General features: G+C 33.9%; 1 protein-coding gene across 8 annotated transcripts in view; it reads right to left on the reverse strand.

The window, feature by feature from the left end:
- The window catches only part of TEX2 (testis expressed 2), a 149,015-nt gene that overhangs the window by 48,698 nt on the left and 84,504 nt on the right, over positions 1 to 15,813 (reverse strand). For all 8 annotated transcript variants that reach the window (XM_051994975.1, XM_051994976.1, XM_051994972.1 and 5 more), the window contains 2 exons: positions 7,940 to 8,140; positions 6,687 to 7,029 (listed from right to left, as the gene is read on the reverse strand). In XM_051994975.1, coding sequence (XP_051850935.1) covers positions 6,687 to 7,029; positions 7,940 to 8,140 — 544 coding nt within the window. The remainder of the gene's footprint in view (positions 1 to 6,686; positions 7,030 to 7,939; positions 8,141 to 15,813) is intronic.

The raw sequence follows: 15,813 nt of genomic DNA on the forward strand, positions 1-15,813 counted from the left end.
GGGTAGTGTGAGTCTCAGATTGACTCTACACTACAGCCTAAACAGACTGCTGGTCATTTTGAGGACTGGACGAGACTAAAAGCAAGAAAGAAACAATTCTAATTCTACTGAGTGAGAGAGGATGACTTGAAATTATCAGTAAATGATAACTTTGCATCAATATGTTAGATTCCAGATTGACAAACGATCCTAGTATAATTACTTTAGTGAACTTAGGAGCTCATCATTCATTTATTCCATCTGGTGAGGTAGTCTGCAGTCTCTTTCTTTACTTCGTCCTCCAAGCTCCCTTTTCAAATTTATGCATTTCCATACAGGTCTTTTTTTTTTTTTTTTAATTATAAATTTGAAAAACATGAATAATTCAATATATAAATAACAAAAAAAGAGGATTATATAACTATGAATCTCTATTACATGTGGCTTGTTTTTATGGCATATATCAATATATATCCCTTGCCTTCTGAATTTCTTTCTGCTGTCTTCTCTGCATTTTAAAACTTTCATTGGCATTCCTTGTTTTTTTTAAATCACAGTAATTACTCACCCATTCCTCCAGAAAACCTTCTCTCAAATAAAAGCCTTCTCTTCTAAGCACAGTCAAGCAATATAAATTCAAACATGGGGTGTATCTAAAAATATATGTTTTATTCTGAACCTCTACTCTACCTCCCTACCAAGAGCAGGAAGAATGCTTTATTTTTGCTCTTTTGCAGTAGTGATCATTGCATTGATCAAGGTCCTTAAAACTTTTTTTTTTTTTTTTTTTTTGAGGCACTTGGAATTAAGTGACTTGCCCATGATCACATAGCTATTAAGTGCATGTATCTGAGGCTGAATTTGAATTTAGATCCTCCTAATTTCAAGGCCATTCTCTATCCATTTCACCCCCTATCTGTCCCTTACTAAGTCTTTCAAAGAGGTTTTCCTATATGTTATTGTGGTTACTGTTTAATATGTTTTAATTCTGTTCACAATACTCTGTTTATTCAAATCTTCCCAGATTTCTTTGAATTCAGGTTTATATTACTCCACTGCCCATTCTACTTTTGAAAAAAGTCTATCTTTGCATTGCTGTGGTCTAAGCAAGAATTTCTTTCCAAGTCTCTTTGGCCCCTGAGCTTAGATTACCTACCTGTTTTGCATTAAAATCTCAGGTTCACTCTACAGATAAAATCTGAGGCTATAAAATATCATTCAAATTCTTTTTCCAATTACTCCTTCTTGTGCATTACTAGTTATTCCCTATCAGAATTATAAACCTTTAAAACCCTTTCCTTTCTCTTATTCCCCGTGGTACTTTGTCTGGACTTTTATATTTATCTCTTTCTCTGAGTCTTCTTTTAGCTGTAAAAGCCTATGATCCTATGATCATAGTTATTTGTGTACTTGTCCTAACCATTAATTAGGATCTGAGTTCCTTGAAAGTAATGTTGGTATGGTATCTATCTTTATATTTTCAGCACTTACATCAGTGCCTAATACATAAATAGGTGCTTCATAAACATTTGCTGAATTGATTTTTTTTGGTGTGTTGAACTAATTTCCTCTAAAGTAGCCACACTAAAGTTCACATGGGATTTCTTTCCTTTCTCTTCCACTTTCACTCTCAAGCCATATTGATGAATCCTATAGACAAACATATTCTTCCTCTGGGTTTCATGATGCAAACTATCACTAACTAAAAACCCAGCAAACATCATGTTATCTTAGGCTGTGATCCAGAACAATGAACCTTATTCTTTGATACCACGGCTCACTTCCCATAATCTCTGTTTACTTTTGAGGTCCTCATCATGTAGCCCTGCTATGTGAACTAAGCACTGACTTGAAAGGAAGCCCCAAAATCTGGCTCACCCTGGCTGTGTAAGACTGAGCAAATCATTTTTCATCTCAGTCCGCTGGCAATTCTTAAGACTAGAAGTTGCAAAGAAAGCATAAGTTTGCTTTTGAGGATAGCATTTCTTTCTGATAGAATACTGGAACTTGAGCCAGGAAGACCTAAGTGCAAATCTAATCTCAGATACTTACTAGCTGTGTGATAAATCACTTACATGCCTTGGTTTCCTCAGCTGTAAAAGAGGAATAAAAACAGCACTCACACCTCTCAGACTTATTGGTCAAATGAGGTAATATTTGTAAAGGCACTTGGCATAGTAACAAACAAAGGAGGTACTATGTAAAAGCTTTTACCCCCTTCCATTTCCTTTTCTTTCTTCATCTAGAAATTCTCTATATTTTAAAAAAAATTTTTCCTTAATAGTATTTTATTTTTCCAAATACATGTAAAGATAGCTCTCAATACTGATTTTTGTAAGACTTTATGTTCCAATTTTTTCTCTCTCTTTTCCTTCTTTTTTTCTTAAGATAGCAAGCAATCTGATATGTTATACACGTACAATCCTTTTAAACATATTTCCATATTTGTCATGTTGTGCAAGAAAAATCAGACCAGGAGAGAAAAAAATCACGAGAAAGGAAAGCAAGCAAGCAAACACACAAAGAAAGGTGAAAATATTATGCTTCGGTTCACATTTAGTCTTCACAGTTCTCTCTCTGGATGTGGATGGCATTTTCCATCCCAAGTCTACTGGAATTTTTTTAGATCACTGTATTACTGAGAAGAGCTAAGTTTATCATAGCTGATCATCACATAAACTTGTTGTTACTGTGTACAATGTTCTCTTGGTTCTGCTCACTTCATTCCCTATCAGTTTATGTAAGTCTTTCCAAGTTTTTGTGAAATCAGTCTGTTCATTATTTTTTAATGGAACAATATTATTTCTTTACATTCATATACCCTAACTTATTCAGCCATTCACCAATTGATGGGCATCGACTCAATTTCCAATTCCTTGCTACCACAAAAACTGCTGCTACATTTTTGCACACATGGATCCTTTTCCTTCTTTTATGATCTCTTTTATCACACAGTAAGTAGTGGCACTGCTGGATCAAAGTGAATGCACAGTTTTATAGCCCTTTTGGCATAGTTCCAAATAAATGGCTCTCCAGAATGGTTGGATCAATTCACAACTCTACCAACAATGCATAAGTGTGAGAATTTCCTATATCAATGAAATCACATATCTAATTCCTACCCATAACTACCATATAAAAAACCTAATTATTATCTGTGTCCCCACATCCTTCAGTTTCTACCGAAGACTTTATAGTCACAATGGAGTCTTTCTAGTTTTCCCCTAGAAGTATCATTCAAATCTAATACATCACAAGAAGTAGGTAGCTGGACAGTTTGATTAGTGTCCTTGGGCTAGGGAGTCAATAACTTCAATTGGCTGTATCTCTTCTTCCTGGGGCTATCTAAAGGAATCTTCTTATACCCATTGGTGCCAGGGAAGTTTCCCCTCATTCTGGGCAGTATGGAATAATGCTTCTTTCTCAGAAAGGCCATCCAGAGTCATAAGCTACAGAGTATTATACCATATGGTATCTAGTATTACTATTATATGTACATTATATATTATTATAGAGCTTAGGAGTTCAACATTTTTCCATCCTTTCCCTGTTCTCTTCTTTATAATATTCTCCTATTATCTCTCAAGGCTTATTTTCATTTTCCTTTGAGATATTTTCATTTTTCTTATGAAGGATTTCTTCCATCCTCAACAATAACTCTTTACTTGCTAATTAAGGACAGAGACATTTTTCAAGTCCTTTCATCTTCTCTTTTGTCAGGGAAAACAGCATGCATTTTTCTGTCTCTTTCTGTCTTTGTCTCTGTCTCTGAAAACTTTTGCTACTAAATAGCACTTCAAACACGGTTTTTGAGGTACATGTAAGTTACTTTAAGGGTGTTATCAATTGCATTCTCTAGGTATTCCCTCCCAACTACTACTCCTAATTCTACCTTTCCCACTCATGTTCATACATGAAGGTCTGTTTCAAAACCCTCATGTTCATCCATCATTTCCTTTACCTGGGAGGTCTTCTCCTGTTCTCTCTTCTTCTACAAATTCTTATTCAACAATCTTCTCAACAATTCTGACACTGATCTTTCCCTTCTCTCCCTTATAGTCTGTACCATCCATTTTGTAACTTAAACTGACTGCTATATTGTAAATTATTTCAGGTGCATATTTTATCTCTCCAAATAAGCTCCTCAAGACACAGTTGTGTGTGTGTGGTGAGACATAACTCACCTATCTCAGCCATACAATAGACAAAAATATTTGTTAAACTAAACCTAATAAATAAAAAAGGGAAAGGGAATAATCATTAACATAGCATCAACTATGTGTCAGCACTGTGTGCTAAGCACTTTTTACAGATGAGGCAACTGAAACAAATATGGTTAAGTCACTTGCCCAGATCACACAGCTAGTAAAAAATGTCTGAGGCTGGATTTACATTCAGGCTGTTCTGATTCCTGGTCCTGTCAGCTTCAGCTAAAAAAGGATAAGGAAGAACAATACTCAAGCAAGGTTTCTAGTTTCAGGACTCTACCTCAGTTTTCCCATTGATCTGAAGAGTTACAACAATTTCAAAATATTTTTAAAGTTCAAGTAAAACACTAGCATATCAATACAAGTTCAATTAGTTCTATCAGTGTTTAAATAAATTTTAGAACAGAAAAACTAAAATTAAGTTCAATAGTGCAAAGCAACATTTTGCTTCTTCATCTATGCACAACTATGTGAGCCTGGGCAAGTCATGGCACCCTGTTTGCTTCAGTTTCATCTGTAAAATGAGCTGGAGAAAGAAATACCGCCCCTCTTCAGTATCTTTGCCAAGAAACCCCCAAAACAGGTCATACAAAGTTGGACACAACTGAAACAACTAAACAAACAACAAAATATGCAGAGTACTGTGCCAAATGCTGGGAGAGATACAAAGAGGCTCCTAACCTAAAGATTATGATCTATTATAGTAGAAAACTAGAGAAAATATAAACACGCTTAACTAAAATAGAAATTAATAAGTAACACTTAAGAAGGAACAAAATATTATAAAGAAAGATTTTATACACTATGAGTTTAAGTTTAATTATTCTGAGTTTTGGGAGATTATTCAAAAGAATACACTACCAGCAACATTTCTTTGTTTTCTCTTGATGGGAGAGGGAGAAGTAGGAAGCTATCTTGTGGACTAAGTCATTATAAAGTTATATGGACCAAAAAACCCAAAATTCAAGCAAGAGGCTTCTGTACTGCCTGAGAGGAAGCCTGGGACTGTTAAAAAGGAATGAAATCAAGTCTGGGTGGGCCAATGTGTTGTTGTTTTAGCCAGAAGACATCATTCTTATATAGGACTCATGAAGAAGGCAGTTGACCTAGAAGAAATCAAGATGGTCCTTAAAGAATACTATGGAATAATAATGATGTACATAATTATATTATAAAAGTTATTAAAGATGAAATGTATAACAATATTACATATCCACGTTCTAAATGTTGTAACTTACAACTATATCATATAATTATAGTTATGATCACATATTATTTGACTATAATAATGTATAGAATAACTTAGATGTTAGGTACCACATAAGCTGGTACAAGTAAACTTTTAAAATATTCATATGCTTTCTTCTGGTATATTATTTCTGAATTCATCCTCTTTCCTAAGTAAAACATAATAAATTTACGTGTGTGTGTGTGTATGTGTGTGTGTGTGTGTGTGTGTATCTGCATATGACAAGAGAAAGAGTGGACAAATGCTAGATCAGGGCATCTAATTACAGGGGCAATGGTTCTAAGAGGAGATGGTAATTAGGGAGAGAGAACAGAGCAGATTTCTTCCCTTAAGAACCAAGAAAAGTCCAGGAATCTTAATGTCTCAACCTAGAGTTCATTATAAGAAAAGTTTAGAAAATAATGAAACATTATTGTTATGAAACTCCCTGAGGTTTGTTGTGTCAGCTTCAAGGGGTAAAACTGAAAACAAGGATTCCAATACCAGTTCACTGAGGCCTGTGTATATGATTTAGGACTAGACATCTTACAAACTCTGAAGTGGAAAGGAGAATTATTGTTGGGAGAGTGAGGAAAGGCTGGGGAACTAGGATTGCTTTATCATTTAAACCCCCATTACAAAATTCTGATAAGAAAATGGGAAATAAAGAAATTGAAGTATTAGATACAGACAACTTTTTTTAAATCTTAGATTATAAAGATGAAAAAGGAGTTGTGGTGACAATCCTGATACAGTGCTTTAAAGTTTTTAAAGCATTTTATACAGACTATCTCCTATCTCAGCAAGAATAGGGATATTTGTTTCTTGGTAAAAAGGGAAAAGGAGAATGGATAATATTTGAGACATTCTGAGGAATGGAGGAGGGAAGTTGGAACACTTCAATCTTTTCAGTGATGTGGGAGGCAAGGACATATGCTGCAAGTGAGGCTGGGGGCTTTAAGAGAGAAGAAAAAGTCTGGAACAATCACTGTAGGGAGTAGGAGATTTAATAAATGTGAGGGCCCTGCTGAGGATAAAGTATGAAATAGACCATGTGATGAACAGGTATACATCTTAGGTGTTAAACTGAAATGAGATCAATCATGAAGTAATTTCTCAACTCATTAAGAATTGTCCTTTTTTCTTAAATTGTTACACAAACAAAATACAATTAGCAGCCAAAAAACCACCAATCCTCCTCCCTCACCCCCCCCCCCAAAAAAAAAAAACCCAACAACAACAAAGCACAGGTGGGTTTATTTTATTAGTACCTGGTGGGTTAGCAGAGACACTAAATGGTTTCTTGATTTCAGACTTCAACTTGGATGCCAAGAGAAATCTCCTAAACCATTCTTCTTTTTCTCGGCCGGTCCTCCCAAAGAGATAGAGAATCTGATCCTTCTGGCCAGTGGATTTTGTTCCATCTGAAGGATGGGCTGACTTCTTATGATCTTCACTACCTGAGTCTTTCTCACATGATGTCTTTTCTTCTGAAACATCTTTATCAAGCTGAGCCTTGGACATAAAGTCATCTTGTTTAGCAAGTTCAATACAAATAGGGTATTTTTTATTCCAAATGCGTTTTCGAGCCAAACTCTTAGGAACAAGATAAATCTAAAGAAAAGAAGGAAATGGTGATTTATATAGCAAGGTAAAGTCTGCACAATGCATTAATATCTTTAGAAAAATAAGTAAAAAAGAGGGAACAATTAATAACATATCTCCTTAAGGTATACTTGATCTCAGACAAAAGACCAAGCACATTCCACATTCCATTGCAAAGCCTGGATATGTGTAAACTGAAAAGGCTTAATATTAGTCTTCAAACAACACAAATAGCAAGGGGTCATTTTTTTTTGTTTGTTTGTTTGTTTTTTGATAGTTTTCAGATTGTTTTCTTACCAAAAATCACTGGGAAAAGCCACTAAGTTTCCCATATCATAACTTGGATTTTACCATCATCACTGTGTGTGACATCTATGCCAAATTATGCATTAAAAACAAACAAAAATGTGCCATCACCATTTTAGAACTCTAAACAGAAAATTACTAATTTAAAGAGGACAACTCCCAAGACAAGTTTTAGATAAATTTTTGTCATCTCAGAAAACTATAGCTCAATAAGAGCAGTTCCCATGATTAAATGCAGAACCCAGTCTTTGGGGAATGATGCTCACAGAAAAAAAGATGCACACATTTTACAAAAATGAAAAGGAAATGCTTCTAAGACATATAGTAAAATAAATATAAATAATCATAGAACATATCTATCACATTCATAATGGCTGAGATTTTCTCTTTCTCCATCACACACACACACACACACACACACACACACACACACACACATTTTCTTTTGTTCTCCCTAAAGAGTAATATTTTTGAAAGTGTCAAAAGTAAATTAAATTATAACAACACTAAAAAAATTTTTTTAGATATATCACAGGGACAATATCATAAAGCAACACTAATATCAGTGCACAATGTCATTATTATTCTCAGTTCAAAAATTCCTAGAGCTCACCTTACTGTCTGAAAGATTGTAGATTTTCTGGCTGATATAGGTGACTTCAGGTTTGGCTTCATTGTAGCTAGCCCTTCTGGATATATTTTTGTTGGGCTTTGAAAGCCTCAAGGTTTCCCCTTCAAGTCGAACAAAGACTGAATGTGTCAAAGTTGCATGGTACGTCTCTGGGTCATAGTTGTAGATCTCATTCATCCATCCCTGGTAGACAATAGAGTTCCATTAATAACATTGACACAACTGGATATCTGATCAAAATATTAAAAAGCAGAAAATGCTTATGGTATGATAGTTCATTCTCCCAAAGTGAAACATCTGATTCTTTATCCTTAAGAAAAATCAAAATAAGACAATTTAGAAAACACTGAATAATAAGTGACGGGTTCAAATCCCTTCCCCCTCCCCAAAACCCCCAACTCATTAGCGTGACAGAATCATGTAATATCAGAACACAGATATTATGAGTTAGAAAAACTTTACAGACTACCTAGTCCTACCCAATTTGTTTATTTATTTGTTCTGCAAATGAAGAAACCAGACAGCCTCAATTTTCACATAACATTTTAAAGCTTGGGAGTTTAGACAAATCGCATCACTTCATAAAGGAAAAAACTGACCACCTCTCCATTTACACAGGGCTCAAACCTAGTTCAGGCCCTTGTCACCTCTTCTCTGAACTTTAGAAAAGCTTTGTAATTAGTTACTCTGCCTCAAGCCTATCCTCACTCCAACCCACCCTCCAGTCAGTTGCCAAAGTGATTCCTAACCATGTTCCTCTTTTCTCTACCCCCAATACATGCTTTCTAATTTCAGTGGTACCCTATTATCTCTAGGATCAAACATATAGGCCTCTGTCATTATAAGTCTGGCTGCTTCCTATCTTTCCAGTCTTTTTATTTTTCATTCCCCTACATACATTCTAGGAACAATATCTCTGTGCCTTTGTCCAGGCTGTTTTTATGCCCAGCATGCTCTCCTTCTTCACCTCTGCTTCTACTTGTCCTGGCTTCAAGACCCAGTTTTTTTAAAAATTTCAAATAAATTTTATTTTAAAATAAAATTTATTTTATTTTTTCAATTACATGTAAAAATAGTTTTCAACAAGCACTTTTTTTTTTGGCTGAAGTAATTGGGATTAAGTGACTTGCCCAGGGTCACACAGCTAGGAAGGATTAAGTGTCTGAGATTAGATTTTTATTTTTTTAAGATTTTGAGTTCCAAATTTTTTTTTTCCTCTTTTCCTCTAATCTCTCCTCTCTCCAAAAGAGCAAGCAATTGATACAGGATATACATGTACAATCATTTTTAAATATATTTCCATATTAGTAAGACAGTTTAAAACCCTTCTGCTTATTAAGCCGTAATCACCAATTGGGCATTGTCTTAGTCAAATGGACTGTTAAAGATTTTAGGAAAAATGCCAAGACTTTTTTACTTACTACATCTAAGGCCATCTACACTTTCTATATCTTGGCATTGAACCCAAGTGACTCTGAAGGAGAAAGTGAGACAGGTGCTCTTGCACAGCCCTCACTTATTTAAATCCAATTCATCTGTTGTCACATCTTCGAAAATGAAGGACAAACAACAAATCCACTTTTCTTAGAAGTCTTAGCTGGTCACTCCAACTGCTCCCATATCGTCTTCTATCTTCTACTCTCAATATATTTTGTAAGGACCTAGTTACTTATATAATCTTCTCCCCCATTACACTCTTTGAGTACAGATCATGTGTTATTTTCTCTTTTCCTTTCTTTGTACCCCAACACTTAGCACATCACCTGGAACAAGACAAGCATTTAATAAATGCTTATTGATTGACTAAAACCGAAGTTTAGAATGACCATGGGCAAGTCACTTAAGCTCTTTGAGTTTTCTCAACTCTATAAATCAGGGATAAGGATACCTACTATAGGTGTCTTGAGGAAAGTACATTGTAAACCTTAAGGTTATTACCAGAAAAGGAAGTGAATATTATCATCATCTTAATAAGTGAGTCAGCTATCTTAAGGGTTCCAAGTTTTGAAAGCTCAGCTGTGTGGCCTTGGGCACATCCTGTGTGCCCATTCTGGGCCATTGCTGTCTCATCTGTGGCATGAAGGTGTTAGAAGATTATTTCTAAGGTGACTTCCAAAATCTGTTAATAAACAAAGCTGATGAGATCACTGAATTATTTAGTATATTTTCATACTGAATATTTGGGAATAACAGATTTCATTAATTAAGCACAAGTTTGAAGAAGATATCTTTTTGGTAAGTAGCTCAGGAAATAGGGACTTTCATGAAAGTTTTGTTAATCTACTAATTACTAATTAGCATTACTAATAATGCTAACTACTAATGCTAATAACTAAAGCAATCTTTCCACACTCAGAATTTTCTAAAGGGGAAACAACTCAATGATAGGAGTATTCATCCAAACCAATATTGTACTTTTTATCTGTTAAAATAAATTCTTTGCTTATCTCCAAGTAAATTATGAATTGGTGGAAGATATATAAAACTATCACCACAGCCTCAGATTTTACAAAATTACAGATACAATTTTCAGTGACTTTTCAGCATTCTATGTCATATACTAGATGAACTCATTATTTATTACTATGTACTCCTCGAAACGGCACCATGAAACAAATGTTATTGGCCCAAAGGGGCAAGGTTGTAGTTAAAAGTTACATTTCATACCAAAGACTCAGTATTAGATGAATCATGGATCTGACCACTAACATGTTACTAAAAAAGATTCAATGGTAAAACTCTAATATCTTTTGAAATGAGGCAATTACTTTCCAAGTCCTAAAAATGGACATAAACCAGAAAAAAGGAAAATAACAGTTTCTGAAAAGGCTATGTGAAAACAGGTAGTGTTGATGAAGCCAGGAATTGGTAGAGACATTCTGGAAAACGATTTGGAACTATATTTAAAAAGTTTGTTTTTGTTCAGTTGTTTGTAGTAGTGTCCAACTCTTTGTGACCCTATTTGGGGTTTTCTTTTTAGAAATACTAGAATGATTTGCTCTTTCCTTCTCTAGCTCATTTTACAGATGAGAAAACTGAGGCAAACAGGGTGAAATGATTTGCATAGGATCACATAGCTAGAAAATGTCTGAGGCCAGATTTAAACTTGAGAAGAGACTCTAAGCCTGGCATTCTATCCATTTTAACACCAAGCTTCCCATCCCCATCCAAAAAGTAAACTCTAAATACCCTCTGATATAAAAATAGTTCTACTAAGTGCTACATTCCCCCTCTACTCTGCAAAGAGATCAAAGAAAAAGCAAAAGAACTCATAAAAATATTTATAATTGTTCTTTTTGTAATAGCAAAAAACTCAGCTAAGGGAGTGATTATCAATTGGGATGGAATGGCTGACTAAATTACAGCATATGAATGTAATGGAATACTACCAACCTATAAGAAATGAAGAAAGCAATAAATTCAGAGAAATCTAAGAAGATTTAAATGGGCCAATTCAAAAACAGCTAAATTGATAAATAAAAGTGGAAGCTATTTGAGGAGAGTTTTCTGTTTTTCTGTTTAGTTGGTATTACATGTATTGGTTTTCTAAGATTGCTTTTGTTTTGTTTCATGCCCAACTCTTTGATGTAGTCTTTCTTTCTTTGAAGGTCTTTATACATATACATTTTCCACTATAGGCTGCTTTGGCTGAACCCCAAAACTCTAAGTATAATGTAAATAATATTATTTATTGTCATATTCTTTAGGATTATATTTTTTAGTCTCAATTTGCATTTGAATTTTTTCTTTCAAATGCCCTTTCTTGATTATAATTTATGTTGTTTTGTGACCATTAAAGATGTGTTTATATATGAGGTTTGTTATGCCTTATACTATCAGTTTTTAATAAAGGTGCTACACAAAGCTCAGAAAAAAGTATGTCCCTTTTAACTCCTATTTACCAATTGCCAAAAATTTCTCATTAACTTTTCTAATTTTTTTGTTAGATTTTTCTAGGCACATTGCCTTCAACTTCTCTCTATAGTTTGATTAGCTTTTCCTTTAAGTATTTAGTTGTTTTGCATTCAATTCACACACAATTGATATTATTTCATCATCTCTGAAGTCTTTAAGCATAAGGTAATTTCCCTACTCACCTCTTAACCATTTTTTTTTTTTTTTGCTGAAGCCTTTCTTGAAATTATGATTACCAAACTGCTTACTTGAACTATTCTGAGGCATAATAAAATCTGCTTCAACTTCTCAACTAAATTCTGTATTGAACCTTTATAGTTCAGGTGTGTTTACTGAAAATAACATACTTCATTCTTTTTTCTAATTCATTTTGAAAAATTTCTTCCTTTTATGGGTGAACTCATCTCAGTTACATTCATGGCTATGATTACTAATTGTATTTTCCCCTTTATCATATATGCTCATAATTTTACAAAAATCAATTCAGCTGTAATAGAAGGGGAAAATAGTACATGGGGAAAATACCTTTGCAGCAAATTCCTATGATAAAGTTTTGATATCCACAAAATATAGAGAAGTGATAAAAGTATATAAGAAAAACAGCCTTTCTTTAAGGGATAATCTGAAGATACACCTAAGCAGCTATCAATAAGAATATGAAAAAGTGTTCCAAGTTGTTGATAAAAGTAATAAAAATAAAACAATTCTGAAATTCTATTAAAAAAAATGAGAAATGACAATTGCTAGAAAGGCTATGAGAAGATAAGCAAACCACTGCAATGATTGTAGACCTTGAATTGATTTAACTATTTTGAAAATTAATTTGGATTTTTCCTCAAAGTTACTAAATGGTGCATAATATGATGTAGCAATATTACTAATTACTAATACCATACCTTAAAAAGGCCAGAGAAACTGGAAAAGAACACATCTATACAAAAAATGTTAATAGTAGTACTATATCAGCAAAGGATTGTAAACTAATTACGTCTTCATTACCTGGGGAATGGGTAAACAAAATAGAATAATTGTGAAAATAGAATATTATTGTGCTATAAAAAATGAAGAAAAGGACAGAAAAATCTGAATTTACATAGAATAAAGTGGAACGAGTAAAGCAATTTCTATAGTGACTTTAAGGAAAATAATTTGGGAGGGAATAGACTAGAGACACAGTATAAGACATTCATTTTAAGATATGATCAATAATCTTTTTTGCATGTTATTTTGTCTCTATAAAGGGGAGAATTGGTATGTAATGGTAGAGATGTTAAAAAGAAAGAAGAAAAAAATCATAAATCAAATATTAAAAAATATAGAAAAGAGAGTAGAAAGGAAGTTTAAAAGGGGATACAGATAAAAAGGGCAATTTTGTTATTTTTATGTTAAATTCACTTAACTAAAAAATCTAACTGTATATAATAGAAACGAGGAGTTTCATATACAATCCTCTTTTTTTCTTTGTATTTTGACATTTTTATATTGGATGTATTTGTCAAAAGTAATATTTAGTTTCTCACTCATCTCTGAGTAAAACATCTCTGAGATACAAAATATCCAGAGTACTAACATGAATATATACCACTAAATGCTATTCCCCATGAATAAGTGATCAAAGGATCTGAACAAACAATTCTTAAAAGAATTTCAAACTATGAAGAACCACATAAAAATTGCTTTAAATTACAGTAAATTAAGAAATATAAATGAAAACAATGTTAAGGTTTCACTTCAAGTCTAGCATACTGTAAATCTATCTAGCACATCTAGCAGTATGGTGGAAAGGGTTATGTGAACTGATACAAAGTTAAACAGAACCAGGAAAAACTATATATAGTAAGACTACCAAAAACATTAATGGAAAGAACAACAAAATCATAATATGCATGAATACTATGCAATCATACTGACTAAGTCTGGCCTCTCTCTTCTTCCTCTTTGCAAAGGTGAATATCACTTATACTGTTGAAATTTGAGTGATGTGTTGGTTATTTTTGATAAATTGCTTTTCTTTTTCTTCTTTCCTTTACATTTGTTATAGAAGATGGTGTCATGAGAGAAGGAGGGGAGGAACATACTAGAAAACGAATATGCTACAAAAATAAAAGATACAAGTGAAAAGACTTTTTAAAAAACCATCTTTAACTTGAAGGAACAAATTAAGTGTGCTTAATTTTTTGAAAATATCTACCAGATATGAATGTTATGGAATATTATTGTTCTGTAAGGAATGACCAGAGAGGCTTGGAGAGACCTACATGAACTGATGCTAAGTGAAATGAGTAGAACCAGGAGATCATTATACACTTCGACAACCATACTGTATGAGGATGTATTCTGATGGAAGTGGATTTCTTTGACAAAGAGACCTAACTGAGTTTCAATGGATAAATGATGGACAGAAGCAGCTACACCCAAAGAAAGAACACTGGGAAATGAATATGAACTATTTGCATTTTTGATTTTCTTCCCGAGTTATTTTTACCTTCTGAATTCAATTCTCCCTGTGCAACAAGAGAACTGTTCGGTTCTGCAAACATATATTGTATCTAGGATATACTGCAACATAACATATATAGGACTGCTTGCCATCTAGGGGAGAGCGGGAAAAAAATCGAAACAGAAGCGAGTGCAAGGGATAATGTTGTAAAAAATTACCCTGGCATGGATTCTGTCAATATAAAGTTATTATTAAATAAAATAAAATTTAAAAAAAAAAAGAAAAAGAAAATATCTACCAGGCAGCAAACTATATAAACAGCCATCATAGAAAGCATCAGCATATTTGGGACATATTTTTTTTTTAATATAAAAGAAAAATGCGCAATATCTTTAAGTATGACATTAAAGCACTTTTCTAAGAAATAACCAGCATATATCAAGACAATGTTGACATGTGCAATCTTTTGGGGTAAAGGTTTGTGGAGCTTTCTTGTTTGTCTTGGTAGCACTTGCCAAATAAGTAAATACTTCATGGTGCAATATTTGCATTTTCCTCAATACTTTAAAGCTTGAAAACGTTTTTACAGTGTAATATAGATCTCTTTTTATTTCTTCTTTCAAATATATTTTTTATTCATCAATTGCCAACTAAATGCCACTCACAAGGAGGGTAAGCCAGCCTAGCTCAGAGCCAAAAAGCACTCTGAGTAACAGGAAGTCAAACCTTCCTCATTACCTTGACCACCATTTTCCCTCAGAGCCTAATGGAGACCAAGATCTTGAAGCCAAGAGCCTTGGGAATAGAAGTGTCCTCAAGCTAGCTCAATTCCCACAGCCATCAGTAAAAGGTGAGATAATTGTGGAGAACTGCCACCAATAAAGGGATAAGTGGAGAAGCCTTGAGGGCAGAGCAATCTGCAGATAACTGGTTCTACTTTCTGCTCAACCTTCACAACCACGGTCTACAAAGGCAACTTTCTTGGACAAGAATTGAGTCATGACCACAACTGCCAATCAAGTGCCATTCAGGGAAGATAAGCCAGTCTTGCCAAAACAGCAAGAAATCCTGAGGGAAAGACAGGAGGCAGCATTTGCCAAAGAGGTCAAACCAGACCCTGATGGAGAAATCCCAGAATCCTGAACTCAAGAATCTTTGAAACAAGACTTGAAATAGCAATGCTTCCATTACATTAACCCAATGTCAAATGGTACAACATTAGAAATTGATGTGATTTTACCATTGGAAATAGCACTATAGAAAAGTCTTACCACCTTCTTTGCCACTGTACCCTAAGATGGGATCTTTTCATCTGACTTATAGCTGAAATCTTCCATATGTATTTTCCTTCCCTATTAGAATGTGAGTTCCTTAGGGCAGCACTGTTTTACTTTTTTTGTGTATCCTCAGCACTTAGCACAGTGCCTTGTACATAGTAAGTTCTTAGTAAATGCTTTGCTCATTTACTCTTCCTGTGGTGTATTTCATAAATGTGTAGATT

The sequence above is a fragment of the Antechinus flavipes genome, chromosome 4, assembly GCF_016432865.1.
Source record: "Antechinus flavipes isolate AdamAnt ecotype Samford, QLD, Australia chromosome 4, AdamAnt_v2, whole genome shotgun sequence".
Classification (NCBI taxonomy): Eukaryota; Metazoa; Chordata; class Mammalia; order Dasyuromorphia; family Dasyuridae; genus Antechinus; species Antechinus flavipes.